The sequence below is a fragment of the Struthio camelus genome, chromosome 2 (assembly GCF_040807025.1).
Source record: "Struthio camelus isolate bStrCam1 chromosome 2, bStrCam1.hap1, whole genome shotgun sequence".
Classification (NCBI taxonomy): domain Eukaryota; kingdom Metazoa; phylum Chordata; class Aves; order Struthioniformes; family Struthionidae; genus Struthio; species Struthio camelus.
The window spans coordinates 130896473-130917776 of record NC_090943.1 but is presented as its reverse complement, the minus strand read 5'-3'; the positions used below and the strand labels follow the sequence as shown (position 1 = coordinate 130917776).

Genomic DNA, 21304 nt, shown 5'->3' with positions numbered 1-21304 from the left:
GTAGTAACTGATACAATCTCACATATCTGAGTGTTTGTGCTCTAATTCAGGGTATTTTAAAAGTGCCTAAGATGCAATACTTACTTAGACAACAAAAGAGCACATATCAAGTAGTCAAGTAAGTTGGCCAGCAATGCCTTACCCAAAAATACCATCAGTTCAATCAGTCACTGCTTACCCTTTCTGGAACATCCTTCTGGATTCAAATACATATATGTACTTGAACACACACACACACGCACGCACACACATTCAGAAAACAGTTTTGTCTTTGCAGGTATTTAGATGACTTCAAAATACCCATGCAAACATGCACGACAGCAAATGCTATCCATTCGCCACTGCTAACTTAAAATCTGTTACATCGATCTGGCTGAATTTCAAAAGAGAGCACCAAGCTAACTAACCTCTGCATCACTCAATTTAACAAAGTAATTATTTTCTTTGGCATGCACTGAATTAGGACTGAACGTTTTACTGTGTTTTTTGGCATTTACAATTTTATAAGTGTTACATTTTTACTTAATGAGTAACCTCATCTTGTTTTGATAATTCATTTCTAAAAACAGTGTTAATATGAACGTCTAAATGCAGAGAGCCCAACGTTCTTTAACGTTTTGGCTGACCTGACGTTTTCATTGACAAGAAGTATGGCAATATGGGATAATTTAGTTGAAAACAGGGCTCCATCACTGTCTCAGAAACAATATATTGCTTTCACAAATATTAACAGCTCTCAAGTCAGCCCTTCGAAACATGAAAACACAGGTAGAATTCTGAAAATAAAGATACAAGGGTTAATGCTCTTTAGGCTAGAATCTGCAGCCACAATTGCCAAGCTAATTAAACATATAGGTTTCCAAAACGTAGGCCAAAATAACATACTGCAAAAGAATATTAATCTAGCCAGCCCCCTTTTCTTGAAGCCTCTTATGTACTCAACCAACTGTTAAAAGGAAACAGATGACTGCCTTTCTTCAAGTGCCACATCACCATGATTACAAAATATCTTCTCTATTTTAGGATGCTAATGATAAATCTCTGCGACACACTAAATCATTCCCAACAACATGCAAAGCACAAATTGCCATAGACGACTGCAAAGTTTTCTAGAAACCTAATATGGCGCACTAAAACAAACAAAAAAAAAAGACGGCTCGTGGGCTCCCTAGGACGTTCATGAGAGAAAAAAGTTTCCCTAATAAAGAGTAGGCCAGAACGGAGCACAGATAATTGAAGACAGCTAAGGAAGAACAGAAACGAGCTTAATTTAACGTGTCCATGCTAACATGGATAACAGGGCTCCTGCTCTTCTAACAGCCCAGATTAGAGTAGACAGATCTTTTAAGAAAAAGCTCTAAATGATTAAGGACAAGTTAAGTTTTCTTCCTGCAATAGCTCAGGATTCAGAAGTAGAGGCTGGGGCCCCCCTCATTGCTTGTCTTGCCTATCACCGCAGGCCGCAGCCAAACAGTTACGTGAATTAGAGAAACAGAAATGTTCTTATTACTGTAAGGAGAGCAGAAGGAAAAACAAAAGCTTCCTAAAAGAACCTGCTTATTTTTGCACTTCAGTTACGTAAGGAAAATTTTTAACGCACATCCTCTATGAAACTAGGTGTGCAAGATTCGTTTCATCTACTTTAACGGTGGCTACATTACTTCAGGTGCATCAGGAATACACAATGGCTGTTGGAAGGGAGTTACTGACTATTAACGTGGCACTGTACAAGATAGTCTTTAAAATGAAGGAATTTTTTTCATTACTCCAGACAAGTTTGGTGTATCTTGTTGCTAAGATGTACCTCCAGACAAAGCCGCTCTTAATCTTCCTCAATGTTCACATATATTAATTTATTCAGTCTGATTTTGGAAGGCCTGCTAATGAAACGCATAGCTAAAAACGGGCTCCCTTCAACAGACTGAACCATACTCGCAACCTAAGTTGGTGTCAGGGTCTCTAGTTCTCCATTTCAGAGCGATGAAGTAGTCTCTGGGATCAGCACCCACTCTTACTTACATGGCAGCATAATTCACAAGCACAGCATCAACAGAAAAATAAGGGAACACAAGGAGCTGTACTTTACCTGCTTTCTTAGTGAGCTGTATCAACCGTCCTCTGCCAAGAAACTTCGACCTGCCTTAAAAACGAATGTCTTTTAATCACTGGTGACTAGCAGCTCGCTCGGAAGGGAGCCTGTGGTGGTGGTGGTGGTGGTGGGCACCGCTGCAGCGATCTCTGCAGCCTCTCCGCTGCTCCTCCTCCGCAGCCCTGCGCTGCTCATGCAGTGCAGGGGGGAGCGAGGTGCCTCAGGCCAGCGTTCGTAACATCGAGTACACCAAACAAGAAGTGGCCTAAGCCAGCAAATGCTGAAGAGTTAAGGTCTGCCTGCAATCACGCCTCTCCTCGGGACTAAGGTTCGTAACTCTGGTCTGCAGCAAAGCCCGCGTATCGGATCAGAATCCGTAATCCGGGACCTTCTCCTGACATGAGCAATTTACTTATTTGCTCGCAAAAAGAAACGGGGGTGGCCCCTCATTTCACCCCATCAGAGTACAATCAGGTGCCGCCTTTCAAACTACAGCTGTTATTTCACACAGGATCCTGGGTCCGTCTCAGCCCAAACATTTTAATCCCTGTAGCTTTGTGAGAAGTTTCTGAAGACAACGTTTTTTGATCTACGTATCTAAATTCTAAGTCCTTTTGTAAATCTGGGCCAAAGTCCTTATACCAAAAACGCACAAACAAACCAAAAAACCACACCTTTGGAAAGGTTTTGAGCTGCTGAGATAAAGGATGTATGTCCTCTTGTCAGCGCTTCAAAGAAAGAAATAATGACAACTTCCACAAACGTGACAAAGCTAAAGGAAAGAACAGTATTCTCGCAAATAACTCACAGTGAACGAAAAAAGCAAATAGTCGTCCTCAGTTATATTCAAGAAAAAGGTTTTATGGACTGGCCTCCCTACCTCTTTCACTGATATACAGCAAGCACGAAAAAAAGCTTACAGGGCATCTTTACATTTTAGATTGCCAACTGCAAACATTAATTGTATTTTCAACATCAACTGTAATGGCCCAACAAGCTGTATTATAATGTCCAGTTAAGAATCAAACTCTCCAGCAGCTAGACAGATAGCGACTTAACTTACAAGCCTAACAGTAATCACAGTAATTCTCCGTATTGATCACTGTAACACTCAACAACCTGTTAGCAAGTTTTACCACATTCTATAAAATTATTTGATGATTTCTTGTTGCAGCACTAAGGGAAAAAAAATACCGTCCAGCAAGAGTAGCACAGAGACAACAATAAGTGGAATAAAACTGTCGCAAGTACGGTGATGCTGGTCCCAAAACTATGGCTAGAGCTGCACTGACGGCAAGGAGAGTAACAACTGAGGAAGAAGTGAAAATCAAAATGCAGGAGAATTATTAAAGGAAAAGTACAGGAGCAAAGGGAAAACACAGCACAGGCTGAAAAACAAAGCCCTTCATGAGAAAAGGGAGAAAGAGAGAAAGAAAATCTATTCTACATGAAATACCACTTTTGACAGCTACTGACAGGGAGCACTGCTTTCAGAAAAATCAAGGGGAATGGTAAGAAATAAGTAAAGATAGAAAAATAAACTGAAATATTCAAATATTTTCTCCAAACTGCAGAGGAAAAAAGGGCTGGTAAAAGGGAAGGAAGATAGGAAAAAATACTATGTTATTGGCACTAAATACCTCTATGTTTTCCACCCAACACCAAAACAAACAAAACAAATCAAACATCTGAATGAGGGTCCCTCCGAGTTCTCCAATCTATATTTAGAATTTACAACCTTGACATCTCTTCCTCCTCTCTCTCATTTCTAAATGAATCAATTGTTATATTTAAACACACTTCCTTTTTTATGTTGAACACAGTCCCAGACCTAATTTGACAGAAAATAACCTATCTCGGGAAGACGTATCTCTCAGAAAGATCATGGGAACTGGTAGGTTGTTCCAAGTCTTTCTAGGAAATTGTGCCTCAGAAGAAAAAGTAACCAGTAAAAGGCTAGTTCCTTTCATACCCACGCGTCTTAAAATGACAAGGGACTACTATAATTGTCTAGTCTGATCTCTGCTGCAATGCAAGCCAAAAGGTTTCATTAAGTGACTTCTGTGTCACGTCAAGAATTTCCACTGAACTGCAACATATACTTTAAAAGACATTCAAACCCGACTGGGAGGGCTGATGTGCCACAGAACCCACCTAATTCTTCATTAAGTTGCTCCAATTTTCAAATAACTCTCTACTAAGAATTTGCACCTCCGGTCTGATTTGACTCTGGCTGTAGAGCCCAGCTACTGGAGCGTATCCTGTCTTTGCCTATTAAGGAATCCCACGCGGCAGGCACGCTGCATAGCTCCCCTTTGCTTTGCGCCTGTAACCAAAGCAAGGTTTGCAGGGAAATGCCTTTCCGCTTCAAGATGAATAGAACCTAAATATACAGAGGTACTTACACTGCGGCTCCTTCCAAATAGCCACTCGGATACTATTTCAGGTAACACAGCAATATCTGGAGCATCTCCAGTTATGGAGTAGCTACAATTATTTCCACTCTGATATATTTAACAGAAATTAAATTTATTTATGCCCTTTTCTCTGCCCACCTTCTTCCTGACATTTGCTCTGACCTCGCTTCATTCTTTTAAGAAAATGAAATCAAATTTGTAGAGGAAAGTGGTTTGCTTTCAGAGGTAGGCAAGAGTAGGCATGCGTGTGTTGTAGTGCACCCGCTACAGCACCCTTGTCTTGTGAAATACATGGAGAGGTGCCAATACACTTGGAAACAGAAGGCATCTATGCCTTGGCTGTTGAACCATCTGTCTAAGGACATTCACTAAAAGCTCAACAACTGTACACAACAGAGCAAATAAATGATCCTCTTCCATATCATCCTTAAATCTTCAGTTTATTTTTTTTTTTTCCCCAGTTCCACACTATGGGTTTGTATAGAAACAGCTGAAAGAAGTAGTTGCAATTTATTTCCTCAGTCATTTCATGTTTATGGACCCTTGTTTCTCATTAAATGCATAGTTGCCCATATACACAATCTTTTACAGAAATAACAAAATGCATAACTTAAAACAGATGTAAATATCTTGGTTCCAGTTTGAACACAGAGCAGCCTTTGATTAATACTCCTTTAATGTGCTGGCAATCCACAAGTTTTCAAGATTCAAACATGGTATAAAAGGCATTGCACCCTATTGTGAGTAAATATTATATGATCATTTTTCAGGCTGCAATCGTTAAAAAGAAAAGATAAAAGCTGTGTAACAAAAGCCAGGTTCCTTATAATAGATGATCTTATTTTGACTGAAGTACCATCTCTACTCTCAGTAAATTAATTTGCTGTTCCATAAATTAGGCTCCACAGAGACAGTCAAGTTAACATCCAGTCTCCTTCTTCATTTACTTGCAGCATGTGAAGCACATTGCATACGCTCATGCGAAGCACACAGCAAGTCCTGGTGTTCACAAGTCAGTGCCTTTCATACTACACACTTTCCAAGTATAACAGAGACTGCAAATACAAACATTAAGACTCAAATTCTTCTTTAGTACCTAAGATTACTATTTCTCCTTCACCAGACACCTCTGAAGATACAGCAGCTGGTGGGAAACATCAGACTTGGGAGCTTAGTTCGTACGTTGCAGGGCTGGATGCAAGCCTAAATTTCTATAAATTCAGAAAAAAAGTAAAATAAAGTGCTAAAACAGTTTTGTGAGATTTAGTGACTCTACTATTTATGAGAAATTACATGACAAGCTACAAAAGGAAAACTGTACTTTAAAACATTCAGTGTGATCAGTGGCACAGAGTTTAGCTGGAGGCCTGTAGCTAGCGGTGTCCCCCACGGTTCAATACTGGGTCCAGTATTGTTCAACGTATTCATCAGCGACCTGGAGGAAGGGACACGAATGCACCCTCAGCAAGTTTGCTGATGATACTAAACTGGGGGGAGCGGCTGACACACCGGAGGGCTGTGCTGCCATTCGGAGGGACCTGGACAGGCTGGAGAGGTGGGCGGAGAGGAACCTCCTGAAGTTCAACAAAGGTGCACCTGGGAAGGAATAACCCCATGCAGCAGTACAGGCTGGGGGTTGACCTGCTGGAGAGCAGCTCTGCAGAGAAGGACCTGGGAGTCCTGGTGGACAACAAGTTGACCAGGAGCCAGCAATGTGCCCTTGTGGCCAAGAAGGCCAATGGGGTGCATTAGGCAGAGTGTTGCCAGCAGGTGGAGGGAGGTGATCCTCCCCCTCTCCTCAGCCCCGATGAAGCCTCCCCTGGAGTACTGTGTCCAGTTCTGGGCTCCCCAGGACAAGAGAGACGTGGCACTACTGGAGCAAGTCCAGTGAAGCGCTACTAAGATGACAAAGGGACTGCAGCATCTCTCATAAGAGGAAAGGCTGAGGGAGCTGGGCCTGTTCAGCCTGGAGAAGAGAAGACTGAGAGGGGATCTCATCAATGTGTACAAGTATCTGAAGGGGGGGGGTGTCGAGAGGATGGGGCCAGACTCTTCTCAGTGATGCCCGGCGACAGGACAAGAGGCAACAGGCACAAACTGAAACACAGGAAGTTCCTTCTGAACATGAGGAAAAACTTCTTGACTGTGAGGGTGACTGAGCATTGGAACAGGTTGCCCAGAGAGGTTGAGGAGTCTCCTTCGCTGGAGATATTCAAAAGTCGTCTAGACATGATCCTGGGCAACGTGCTCTAGGTGAAGTGACCCTGCTTGAGCAGGGAGTTGGACTAGATGATCTCCAGAGGTCCCTTCCAACCTCAACCATTCTGTGATTCTGTGACAATTTAAATGCACCCTAACAGATCTATTAACAGTGAAAAGAGGGCAGCTTCCAAAATCCTAAATTTCATGAAGAAATGTCTCCATCTTTCTTATTCAGTACATTTTTACTACTCTTCCACAAGTAAAAAACACATTCCGTGATTGTTAGATATTAAAGTAACAAAAACTTTTATGAAAATATTCCTACAAAGATCAAAGAGGCAACACTTTTAGATATATCCCCAAAAGCATGTTAAATATAGCAGAACAACCTCAGTCCTTTGTAGCATTCCCCAAATTATGACATTAGTAACGCAGACCTCTTGGATCGCAACTATCTTTGCAGCCACACAGCATATAATAAACAACCTGCAGCACAACAGGATAAAAAGTGAGGGTAGATTTCTATCTTGAAAATACTTTATTCTCGTGCTCCACTAGTTTTGAATGATTTTCTCTCTTAGTCACTTAGAAGTTACTAAAAAAAAAAAAATAGAAAAAGATCAGAGAAAAGTAAAATACAAGCAGGATGCAAAACAAACAAGCAAGTTTTCCTGTAATACCTGCCAATAATTAGTATTTATAAAAAACATGACTATCTTAAGAGCTATTGAGTTAAGATTCAGTTTCTCTTCAACTGTGAGCCAAAACTTGGAGACAAAGTTTAGCTTTCCAGTTTAAAACTCAAGAAAATTATCACTAGAACTGAAGTCCTCCAACACTGCAAGTTGAAAGGCAGTGACAGGACACGTTTTGTTGTTACTGTCTGCCAGTGACGCCTAACACAACTAGAGTAACTGCACAGGCTAAACCATGTGTCAGTCACGGCAGGTTCTCAGCCCCACCATGGCCAGGTGGGCAGGTTATGTCTCTTCTCCTTCCCCAGACCAGCCAAATCCAAAACACTGATCAAATGCCCCACGCAACCTCATAAATGTGAGAGCCAGCGTCCAAGAGGGAAGAGGAATTCACAGCTGGGACAAGGGCTGAGTAGAGAAGGGCTGAACCACCGTTTTCACCAGTGGCCTGGTTCCTAGCAGATGAGTGGTAGTCTGCAGCCTCTGCATCAACATCTTTATTTCCACTCTGTTATTGTTCTTAGGAAAAATAAATAGTAACAAAATTGACTTAAATCTCCTAATCAGATGACAAGTAAACGGTCTCATTAACTTTGGGGAACAAGGCTGTTAACTATTCTAAAACAGCAGATATGATTCTAACTGTGATTAAAGGAGGAAAAAAAAAACTACTCAACAATCCACTAAATCCTGTTACTTGCACAGATTTTACACTGCCGTCCCAATTTTCATTAAGTTTCAGGTTTATTTTTGTCTTCCTGAATAACAGGCTTGAGCCTGGTGCAGACACAGCTATAAGTCATAACGGTGCCTTCAGCTAGTTCTCTCCTAAGTCACACTAGTAAAATTTTCTTGCTGCTTCCACAGAAAACTATTAGTATAGTTGAAGCGTCTCAACTTGTACGCAAACAAAAGCCTAAGCCCACTAGTTTGCATGATGCGCAACCCCAGTAAAATAAGCAAAACCTGTGAAATTTCACACTTGGTGAGTTTGCTGCCTAATGACTACTTTTCATCAGAGGCAGAAAAGAACCTGACATTTTGCATTACCTCAGAATAGATTAAATTGTTCAGTCAATCTGTAGTTTTCTGGAGGCATGGAAGTAGCAAAGTCAACATAACTGGATATTTAGCCAAAAAGCTTTACATTGTACACAGGAAGATCAAAGCCATTTCCATTGAATCACACTCAGTTGCAGGTAGAGGAGACAGTAAAGCAAATTCAGTATTAGATTTTTTGTAAACATTATGCATACATTGCTTGGCTTCACAGCACAAATTCCTCTGACACTTAATTCAGTCTTAAAATCCTATCAGTCTTGTACAGTACCTATAAATCATAATAGCTATGCAGAACTCCTTCAAAAAAGATTCCAAAACTACCAATTAATGTAGACAATGGCACCAATTTTAAATCTCCTGACCTCTCAAATATGATTTACTTAATACATACCGTACGTAAAATTAATCAACTGAAATATTTGCAAAACAAAAATAAAAAACAAAAAACATGTCGACACACGCTCTCTTGTATTAATACCCTGACTTGGTAAAATATTTATGCACATAACTTTAAACCTCTAAGTAGTTCCACTGACTTAACAGGGATTACTCATGTGCTTAAAGTTAGACAGTTGCTTAAATACCTTGTGAAATATGAATCTGAATTCAGATCTGATAAATTAAAAGTAGCAGAAACCAAACTAGCATTTCATTACAGCTTTAAGACCATGTTGTTTTCCCTTAGCCAGTGATTTTCCTTGCATACTGGTTCTGGAAGCAACAACAGAATATCTGCTGGAGGTAACCAGTGGTTACAAGGCAGTACTGCTATCGGGAAGCAAAAATTGGTTTTAATATCAGGTGTGAAACCAGAAAAAGACGACATACATGATTAGTAACAAGACTTCTTTTTTTTTAATTCATACAGGTCCAATAGCTCTTGCATGTCTCTTTTCATCAATGACTTCTCTTTCTCCCCACGTTGCTTAGCTTTCACATGGTGATTCACTCTATCCAAGGTCTGTCCTGTAAGGCTATGCTGCAAACAAGATCTGACAGCTCAGAAGCATACGTTAACAGGTAGACTGATAATCACCATCCTGATATCCCTTCATTGCACTGCTGTAAATTTAATATACAGAACTTAAAACCTTGTCCGCAACTGGTGAAATATGGAAGCTGGACACTGAGCGAAAATGGAACTGACATACTTAGAAGTGCATTTGGGTGGGTTATATCTCACTGTACATTTATCTAAATAAGACAGGTAGATGTCATCCTAAAAAGGCTCCAGGAAACAGAAAGACATGCAGACTAGAAGAAGGAAGATAAGAGGTGCAGACCTGGATTTTAAAAGGAACACAGAGGAGCAGCGAAAAAAATCCATGCGTTGTACTTTATGTCAGGCCACATTCTCCAGCACTCCCACTGAAGGGGTCAAAGGTGCTGCGCTTAGCTAGAGAAACTGCTGAGGAAGCTTACAGGGATTTTCTGTGTCCTCCGGTACATGATGCACCTTCAGTATATTCCCAATACGCAGAAAAGAGGGTAAAAGTACAACGAGCTAATGAAGAAAAGGAGGTTTCAAAGACTGAGCCCAGGAGATATTCAAGCAGTGAAACACAGATGAATAGTCCCCGCTATCGTAATGCAGGCTATTTACCTGCTGACACTGAGGTTAGCGTGGTGGATAAAAAGAGCTTTAAACTAAGGGCAAAGGTTTAATCTTGCTATCCTTTTTAATACGTAGAAGGAAAAAATATCAACCAAAGGAGGATGCAGCAACTAAAAACATAATGAGAAAGAGAATACTAACATGATGAGAGAATCAGTCAGATTATATAATTTAAGGAAAAGATCCACTATAGATATGGAATCAAATGAGATTGATGTGAAACAGGTCAAATGGTTGCAAACTAATGCAAGAGGAAGAAGTGAATCCAAATTCCTTTCATTTGCTATCGGAATTTGCTGTCTTCAGATATGCAAAATCATTTTCAGAAGTGCTTATATAACTTAAACGAATCTGTCTCAGATGCTGAAGTTTTCAAAAATGAGATACAGGATCCTAAATCAATCAGGCACTATTTTACTGATTGTACTTAACAAAGATATTCAGATAAAATTATAGCTTCTTGGTTGTCTGGCATGTAAAGGAACATTCATTCCCAGCAGTCCTTGCATTTCCCTAAGCCAAGCCTTTTTAATTAGGCACGTGCAAATTGGGTGCTTGAACACATCTGTGTACTCTTTACACACATCTGGAACATGTATGACTACTATTCTTCTAATTGACTTAACACAGGCAGCAAATAGCAGGAGAGCTTACACTTTCGCAACCATATAACATAAACATATAAACACCTTTATATACCACTTTCATGCCATAAATATAAAACTGAATGAAAGGGTTTTTCTTCCAAGATGCTTGAAACACAGGTCTCATATCCAGTAGAAACACAGGTCTCACATCTCCAGTAGAAACAGTCACTTAGGATTTATATGAATACAACTGCTGTTTCATTTTCATGCTAAAATCACAATTTTTCATCTCCTCTGGACACCCACAAATCTCTGCCCAATCACTATAAGATAATACAGTAAAAGTCCACAGAAGAAAATCAAGCTTTTGCAAAGAAACTCATCTTCATACTCCCAAGTACTAAAAACATCTCAAAATCAAGATCAAAAACACATGCAAGGGTTACATCTTCCAAATATCTTTAATTGATTTAGTGAATTCTGTTACTCACATATAATAAAAAGAATCTCTAACCCACCACAACTAAAGAATCTTTTAAGTATATTCTGTGAGAAATGATGCAAAGATAACAGATAGAGTATTCCAAATACATACGTGCATGCCAAATGTATCAGGCTAATATACTAAATTATGTAGTATTACTACAGCAAAAATACTATTATTTTTTTCAGCCCAGTAAGCTTAACACGGGAAATGAATACCAAACTGTATTCTTCCCTTCTTTGTTTTCATTCCTTAGCAGTGGAGAAGCAATCAGAAAGATTTGGAACAACCGAAAACTTAACAGATGCAAGCTCAGGATTCCCAGTGTGATGCCATAAACTACCCGCCAAGTATAAGATAGCAACAGTAAAATCATCATTAGTTCTTCAGTATGTTTGCCTTGATTAGGTCACTGTTTTTTGTGGCACTCAGCAGACGGATAGGTGTATTGCATTGCTCAAGCAGTTTGACCATGAAAGTCTTTGTTTACAAAGTACCCATTCCAAAACAATATTGCATTTCATAATATGCTGTGATTCGATTTTTTTCTCAAAAAGAAAATGTTACATATAAAAACAAAAATCCCTTTAAATTAAAGTTTCTATGTAAGAAGCAGTATCAAACTATCAATTGGCTTAAAGGAATAATTTTGAGTATTCTGATGTTTGTCTCTTGCTCCCAAGATGCTGTTAATGACCACCTTGAAGAGCTCAGTGTTTTGCAATGCCCCTTAGAAAGGATTGAAGTCCAGTCTGTACCAGCTACGAGTTTCCTATGTAAAGACACAAACGGTTATGAGACAGTTTAATTGCTCTCAGGTGAAGAACCTTGGGCAACAAATCATTGTAAAAAGTAATTTAGTATCTTCTATTGCTCAGTGGTTGCAAACTACTTTTACTTGTTTTAATAAACTATATGTATAGCATTTTAGTCTCTCTTTAGAATTGTATTTTCAGTTGTTTAAAATAAAGCTTTATGAGCTTATTAATTAGGCAATTAATTAATTAGGTTTAATTATTAAATAATTTAAACGTGACCTGGTCTGATGAGCGTGAAGGAGCTTGGGAAAGCTGTCCTACAACAACTGGAAAGCTGTTTTTCATATTGCTACTGGACTTGAACAGCAAAACCCTGGATTTGCCAGAATAACAATTAGTTAGAGCCAGACTTTTGAACTAGATTTTCAAGTGCAATGCTGCTGAGAGAACTGTCAAGTGGGCTAACAGGTTTACCTCTGCGCACCCACTTCCCAGGCAAAACACGATTTTGCTGTCACTAGGAATAGCTTCCTCCTTAACCCTATTCAACAAAGGCGAGATAAGGAAAATGCATCTGCTGAGAACAGCAAAGCAAAAATCCAAAAATGACAGTGAGAAAAGGAAGAAGGAAAAAAAAAAGAAAAAGAAATTAAAGAAAGAAAAAAAAAATCAAATCTCAAAACGCAGGCAGGTGCGAAAATGACGATGGATATTGTGCCAGGTTAAGAGGCATGGCAACTTCCCCAGAATAATGTCCGTTTTTTAAATTACGGCAACTTAGTAAAACAAATTGTTGAGAAACTGGAACATTCCTAAAGATTAATCAAATACAAACACTACAGAGGCAGGTGACATGCAATACTTCCCACTTTCCATTTGGCTTTGAATAGGCTGATGTCTGAGACTTATCTACTTGTTTCAGAAACAATTCTGCATCGAAATCACACAACCTGGAACCTCCACTTCTATAAATTCATACATACACTATGGAAAAGGAATCATTATTTTCCCAAAGAAATCTTAGGATACTGAACAGGTGAAGTCTGCTGATGAAAGCGTTTAAAACCGAAGGAATTACTCTAATCACAGGTTTCAAAGAGATCCCAATCTTCTCCGAAACTCAGAGGAAAAAAAGATATGCACATACTTTAAAAATCTGAATCTCTCCCAAACACCTGCAGTGCTATTCCTGCCTGTCCAGAGTGACTTATGCCACAAAAAACACTTGCAAAAATTTAAAGTTTCTAAAAGATTTTTCTTTAAATAGGAAACATATCAAAAGAAAAGAAACACAAAACTAATCTTCTAGACAAAAAACAGGAAGAAAACTGTCACGTTCTCTGGTTTACATTTATAACAGAACTCTATCTAGAGATTAGCATAGTTTCAAATCTATTGTAGTTCAGGATATGATGTCATAATTTAAGGGACGCAGATAATTTAGTCCACAATATCTATTCATATGAACAAAAGAAAGCAAAAGGGGAATACAAAAAACTTTCATACCCCACACTCCTGGATTATTCCTATTTTAAATGGATTCATCATACATGACAGCGCACATAAGAAGGTTTTTCTGCTTCTTTATCTTTTTTCTTCTGTCCTGTAACTTTTAACTTTTGTGAAAAATACGACAGATTTCTACTCCATTAGATACACAGACTGACTTATTTTCCCTCTGAGTCATTTCTGAATTTTATTTGAAGCTCATTTTTAAAATGCTGGAAGGACACTTAAACATACTTCCTTCACATTATATTATAGCATTTTGCATTAATGATTTAAAAAAAACCTGGAAATTTGCTGAAGAAAAGCTGAAGAGACTATTCAGGTTTGCCAAAAACAAAATAAAAATAAACAAAGTTGTTAAAATATTCAAAGCCAATTAATTAGTCCCCTTACCTTGTTCTTTTATCTGACGAATTTGCTTCACAGTTTCTTTCAAGATTGCACATTTGTCAGGTTTAAAGTTAAAGTTGTCAATGTCATTAAAATTTGCAAAAATCAGCTCTGCAAGTTCTTCTATGTATTTATTCTCTTGCTCACGATTGCGTTTCTCAGTGCTTCTTTTAGGGCTGAAAGAGGAGTTTAAAAATGTATGTGATGTCAGTTTGTTTGCCTTCTGGACAGCTCGAAGATGGTTTTAAGTGGCTTGAGAGTAACTTGACAAAAGTACAATGAACTGCTCTCCCTCACTACAAAAACATAACTTACAAGTTTCTCAAGCAGAGAGATGTTTTTTGGAACAAATAAGGCAGCAGTAAAAAAGACGTGGCTTGTTTTTTCCCAGCAGTCATGTTTTGCTTTAAAAAAGTGTTGGGATATGGAGTTCAAAAGAACAACAACTACAACACAGAATTAATGAACCAGTGTAGTTTAATACTGACTCCCCCTAACTAGAACATCAAGTTAGTCATTTTCTAAGGATTATGAAAAATATGTGCATATTAAACATTTTTTCTATGTCTCAATTTAAAAAACTGTATAAATCAAACATCTTTGAAGTAATTGCACGAGTTTTTACATAAATGTGGGGTTCCTATTGTGAAATTATGGGGTACTGTCCAAAAATACTATCTCCTACACTGTTTTTACAGCTTTCTGGGGATACCCAATTTCTTAATCCGCAAAACACCCCTCATTTAACAAGTGTATCCCCTCACTAGACAAAATGAACAGCAATGGCAGTCTGGAACCGAGAAGAAATCACTGAAAGAGCTGCAGAGTTTGACTCCTGCGTATTTTTGAGCTGGCAACATGCAGTTATGGTCATGTTTGCTGAAGGAAAGGGTTGGTTTGCTTGCCTTTAAAAAAAATAATAGACTTTCAGAAGAAGCTTTTAAAAGAGAAAAGAAAGCAGGAAACCACAGGGAATTTTATTAATGAGCTACATTAGTAAAGTAAGTGTTAAAGGGCCACAGTCTAGTTTTGCTACACATAGTAGAAGGAAAGAGAAAGTCATCTCTCCTCAATTATTTGAAGAATAAGAATTATTAGCAGCCATTTGTTCGTTTCAAATGCCTTCAGACATAAGTGGTCTAACCTGGGTCCAAGCTGATCAGGATCCTTGCGCTTTCTCGACTCTGCCCTGGATGGGTCAGAGGAATTTTCTCCCATCCCACTCATCTTGAACACATATCAGCAACTGAAAAGAAGACAGTACAGGGAAAGCGTTATTGTGGAAAGGCCATGAGTTCTTCTGTTTGTACTTCTGAGTCTCTTGCTCCATGTTCAGCTCAGCTTTTACTTTGCAAACCTATCATTTGCAATAGAGTTTGTTTGAAAGGTACCAAGAAAAATACTGTATTTATTACCCTACTAAATTGTATACAAAACTCCTTCAGAACAAAATTTGCAGTGGGCAAATAAAGCAGCAGCATCTCTTTCATTGTTACCAGTTATGTAAGAACAGATAAGTACATTTTGTGCCTGGGCTGCTGAATTTTCATGACAATTTTGCAAGGTTGAATGAGGAGAGACAAAGGAAAATCCATAAGGCCACACAACAAGAAAAACACAACAGAATTGAAATATATGGAATGAAACATATATCCCAGCTACATGAAAAGGTAGCACATATCGCTTTAGTTAAAAATCAAAGCATAATGCTTGCACAAGTACATGTACAATATAGTAGAAACAACATCTGTCAGCACTAGGCATCACTGAGGAACTGATAAATATTTTGTACGTTTAATCTACCTCATAAGGAAAATAACATGTCGAGCTATCATGTGTTAAAGCAACACAAGCTTGTTACAACTTCTGCCATAAACAGCACACGCAAATCCTGACCCGCTGCTGGCCTTCTCTTGTCCTATTCGCACCTTGCAAACGCATTAAACTCCCCTATCCCAGAATATAGGGTATTCAATAAATAACAGTATTCTGCAGATAGAAAACACTGGTAAAATGAGCATAGGGAGATAACGGAAAGGATCAAGAAGATCATGTAATACAAGGTACTCCCAGCTCACCATCTGCCTCGGTGCTGCCAGCTTCCCCAGGGCAGGGAGACGGCCCTAGACGGTTCGGAGAGCCCCGTATTGTTTGGGGTTAACAGGAAAACAAACATGCGGACCACACTGAAGGAGGCTAGCAGCTCCAGGAGGTGACTCACTCCGAGCTACGGCGAGTGCCCGAGGCCCTCACGCCAGGTCACTTTACACAGGCCTCAAACGGCAATCTTTAGCCAGCAACCAAGACAAGGGAGCCAGCTCCTCCGCCGCGAGCCGCCCATTTCTGCCCTGCAGCCGGCCCGAGCGCAATCTAACATTTTTCCTCCAAATTAAACCAAAACAAACAGGAATAAAAAACCCCTTCTTTCTCTGAGCTGAAAAGGAACTTTATTTTTTAAACTGCTTGAGCAAAAAGTGGAGTCATTCTCCTTTTTCTAGATACTCATCGAGCTTCACAAAAAAGTCCAGGTCATCCCTGAAACGTATAGCTCCCATCTGTTTTTTTTTTTTAAATCCAGCAGCTGATAAGGGATATCAAGTTCTCTTAAGTTTCATGAAAACTGACAGCTACTGTTATTGCCCACTGGGGGCGGGGGAGGTAACTCAGCATCTTTATAACCCTGCGAGGCAGCACATATCGCTCTACCATCCAATTCGAACGAGGAAGGCAAACTCCTGCCGGAGTTTCACTCCCCGTTTTGAAAGCCCTTCTGTTAGTTACTGCTCTTACACAGGGCAGGTGGCCGGAGTAGGAAGAATTTACAATGCTGCAGCATACCAGGTTTCTAGATCTCTAAGCTCTTGCATCTAAGATGCAACCATGGTATGCTTTTGACAAACAGCGGGCGAAAAATGGTCCTATGGGGAATTCCGATCCGTTTCTGAATGACCTGTCAAACTGGCGTCCCAAGGAACAGAGTGATGAGAAAGATCGGGGTTTTCTTTACTGTCCCCTTTGGGGATTCAACATGAATGGTTCTGGAGCCTATTTGAAAAATATCCAGGCTATCTTTTTCTGTATTGTACTGTATGTGCGTATGTGTATGTATATACACACACAGACAGGCAGAGGCACACAGACACACACACACATGTACATATATACTGCCAAAGTTTTGAGAACCATCCCCTTCCAGAAGAGCAAGAACTTCTTGGCTCTGCAGCCTGTTCAGCTCTAAGGGAAGACTGACCATCACAAATTCAGTCACTCCCATGTTTCCTGGGGAATTCCCCGTGACTACAGTCAGGGCATTCACTGCCTCACGCCAACACTGACCTTGCTGCAGAGCATGAAACACCTCCTGCAGCCCCCAGTGAGGCCTGTGACACTCACTGTGCCTTAACAACTACATATCTCCATTCACCTCTTGCCCCGGTAAGCATTCACAAAGTCCTTATTTTACTTGCATGTAAAAGCAGAAACACACCCTTATCTGATTGATTGAAAGCTAATTATTTACTTCAATACACGCAATTTCATGAGAATTAAGCAGCAAAGATCGAAGGAAGAAGAAATATATTATTACTAAAACTGTGAGGACAGAGAAGTCGCGAGGAGACAGCCATTCCACTTATCTGTCAATGGAGAGATGGAACTGCCCTCGAGGCTGCTTCAATGACTAAAGTGTTTCAGTAGTCAGGGTGAGAAAAATAATAATCATGAGAAAGCAGTACACTCCAAAGCTCATATGATCTCTGAATGAGACTCAGACGCTGCCCTCAAGTTCAGAAGAAAAATTAAGCTGGGGAATCCCTTCTTTTCTCACACTTCCGAAATGACACCTGAGAAATGTAAATCAGTTCAGCGTTCTTCCAGAGAAAAGCAAGCACAGCAATTCAGGAATGGCTGTCAAACATTCAACAGTTTTCCCCCCAAAATAGTAAGCGTTAAGGTCAGAGGTAAGCATTAAGAGGGAGCTTTTTCTGTTCCCCCCGTCTCCATCCCCAAAAGAGCAAGTAGCAACAGTTATTCCAGAGAGTTATCCCATCTAGTCTTTCCAGCTTACTTTAAAGAGAATTTGTTTTTGCAGGACTCATGTTTTATCTGTAGCTCACAAATACATAGCTTGCTTCTTCCTCCATTCACGCCGATGCTATTCAATAGGAAATCCACTGTCTGTGATATCAGCCTTCAGAGGACACATTAAAACTAACCTCCCACCAGTAACAACTAAACTTCATCTTTCTGTATTTAAGGGAATGAAAGTGATACTAAAACTAGGACCTCCTCCCCATGTTAAAGTTAGTAATTGGTCCTAAACAAATAGTTTTTATTTTATTTGCACTTACAAACCATTAAACCTCTTTCTCAGCAGCAGCATTAGTTTGTTCTTAGAATGAGTTACTTGTTTTTTTACTCATCGTAAAGTTTCTCTGGAAATCTACCACCTACTACAACATTTATTTTCTCCTCTCCCCATGCCTACAGTGAAAGAAATCACATTCAATGGTTTAAAGATCTGTATGTTAGGCTCTACAGCTGCTGTGTTTTAGGTGCCTGTCCCCCAGAGCAGAATTCAAAATCCAGAGTTAGGTACCTAGGGAAGTGGAGAGCTAGGTGCTTCTAAGGCAATCTAAAAAAAATCTCACAAGCCAAACTGCAAGTTGCTTAGTACTCTCCAGTTAGAGTACTAAAAGTAAAAGGATATGCCCAAGAAACCTATCTACTGAGGGTGATCAGGGTCTGAGCGGGATGTATAAAGTTCTGCTGTTCCCTTGGGATTCAGAAACCAAAACTCTCTCCTGAGTTACGAGAAATGAGCGGGAATCATCACCTTTTAAAAGTTGTGGCCTTGCTCTTGTGTAATACCGTATTAATGACTAGAGCAGTCAGAAATTGGGAGATGGAAATTCAGTTCTGTCTTTGCAAAGGCGTTTCAAGTCTGTATTTTTTCATCACACAGAACAGGCTCCCAACCCACAGGTTACCTTCTTGCTGAAACTAGACATTTATGAAGCAAAGAGGGCAAGATTAACTAACTCTTACTGTGTGGGAAGAATCTGAAAATGTAGCCAGACTAGCTTACAGGTAAGTAATTTTAATACTGTCTTGAGAAGCAAGGTTAATACTGTCTTGAGAAGCAAGGGATTGAGGTTTGAATCCCTTAGGCTAAGGAGGGTAGCAAAGCCGTATCTCCCATTTCTGAGCAAAACTCTAAGAAGTCAAGCAGAGCTCAAGAGATAAGCATCATCTCAGTTTCTTCACGTGTTTTAAAAAGAAAGCAACTATTTCAGCTTTTTTTTCCAGTTCACTTGGCGCATTAAGCATGTTCATGGTCTACGCACGTTACTAGATAAAGATCTTCAGAGGGGTGTAAGAGGGGCAGCATAAGAAAGGACCTAAAGCCACATTTCTCAGAAGAGAGCACTTCTGGGCACATGCAGAACCAGAACAGCAGGCATCTAGGAGACTTGCAAGTAAAAAAGGGAAGAACTTCATGAACTTAGACATTAAGAGTCTAAACATACAGACTTCTATAGGTCAGGAGCAGCAAAGCCACCTACATCGTTTTTGAGGTTCTACCATAACACTCCCTACATACATCAAATTATCCATCTCAAACTTTCTTGGTTAATCATTATTACTAATAGTTTTATAGTATGTAAAAATTCATAATAGAAGTTTAGAGGTTAGGTTATTCAAAATATTATTAGGCTCTGATACCACACTGATAGCTTCCGAGTTCAGAAAATAAAACTCAAAGTTGCATAGCCTAAACTTTTCCAGGAAATGTGACAATTCAAGACTGACGCCACCGGGAGCAGAATGACTTGTTAGATGCTCCAAGTTTTTATTCCAATAAAATACCACCCCCTCTAGGGAACTGCCTCAGATTAGAAAGTAGCATTCATCCTGCTCCTCTGATCTTTTTATATATCTCTGTAGAATTTTCTAGAAAGAAGATAAAGAAACTGTACAGCTCTGTTCATCTAGTATTTCAGAAGCAATGAAAATGTAATACCTGCTCCAGCACAGGTCTTCTGAAACAAAAATCTGCACCCAAATCAAGAACAAGTGGATAAGGCTTACTCAGTTTGGCATGGAATAGAAAAAGGACTAACCAAACTGGGAAGTAATAAAAGCAAAATTGGCAGTAACTGCTGAATTGGGAAGAGAGAAATATTTTTGTTAACGAAATAATGACACTACGATGTTAGAGGAGAAACAAAAACAGTATTTATTTGCAAGAAAACATCTTACAAAGACGAATTAGAATAAACGCCTTACAGAATGAACAATCCTGCAAGACCACGGGCTCCCTTTTCCACTGTGCGAGTTGTTTGGGAGTTGTAGTATACTCCAAAACAGAAACATAATATCTCACTATGGGACTAGTGGTTTGCCTTCAGTGTTGGTAGCAGATTTTTCATCTCAATATAGAGGAGATCTTTTTCCATTTGCCCTACAAAAAAAACCCCAAGAACAGCTAAATAAGAGCTCAACTTCTAATGCTGACTGATGATCGTGACTGAGGCCTGAGTGTCAAAAATTCATGCAAATTTCACTCTAATTTTTTCAACTCTTAAATGTAAATCACGGAATCAGAAAATTATATGAATAAACTCGTGGACAGTGTATGCTAGTAATTACAGTCATTGAGACCTTTCCAGTTTCTACCAGATGTTGGGAGGTTGAAAAGACAGAACTGGAAAGAGGTTGCAATTTATTCTTTCTTGTTATCAGTAGCAGCACAATAGTTTCTGCTCTCATTGTGACAGCACATCCTCCTTCACATCCTCTAGCAGAAACTTCTCTAAGTTAGAATATACAGAGAGACTTTTTAGCCTAATTATAAAGCAATAGTAAACATGATATTTTTACAAGACATTCATCTTTCAAGAGAAAAAAATAAAACAATGTGAACCCAAAAATAAAACACAAGAGAGAAAAAAAGAAGAATAGAGGCCTCATGAAGGAGGAGACAGAGAGAAAAAACTGCTGCACAAATCAACTGTATGAATTTGTGGAGTCTCCTCCACTCTGCAGGTGCCACCAAGGAAGGCGGCATACAGAGTAAACCTTCCCGCACCGATCCTCAGCATCAGTGAATCCAGTTAATCATCCAGAGTTAACGTAGAAGAAGATAATGTGCATTTTATCTCTTATCAGTGCAGGCTATCTTCCAAACAAGGCCTGTTAAACTGTCAGGTTTATTATAAGCCTAACAAATGCAGTTAAAGAATAAATGAGGATTACACCTTCAAAGCTGCTACTTCAATCTGAAAAGTAGCAAACAAAAGGTAAAGTACCATACGACGGACAACCAGGTAGCAGTGCTATACACTGCTTCCAGTACCCTAATACTTGCAGTGTGCAGATATAACTGCTAAATATAGAAGTTACTTTTTAATGTTACTGTTTTATTCAGAAACAAACAGCAAAGGAATACTTCATTTCCTGAACTGTGGTTAAAATTTTCTCTAACAGCCCAATTT

The 21304-nt window shown here is 39.4% G+C and overlaps 1 protein-coding gene across 1 annotated transcript in view; it reads right to left on the bottom strand.

Moving 5' to 3' along the window:
• NCOA2 (nuclear receptor coactivator 2) overlaps positions 1 to 21304 on the bottom strand; it is a 195993-nt gene that overhangs the window by 65032 nt on the left and 109657 nt on the right. Inside the window, 2 exon segments of the mRNA XM_068932536.1 lie at positions 13812 to 13984; positions 14953 to 15054. Of these exon segments, the coding sequence (XP_068788637.1) occupies positions 13812 to 13984; positions 14953 to 15035 (256 nt within the window). The 5' untranslated portion in view covers positions 15036 to 15054.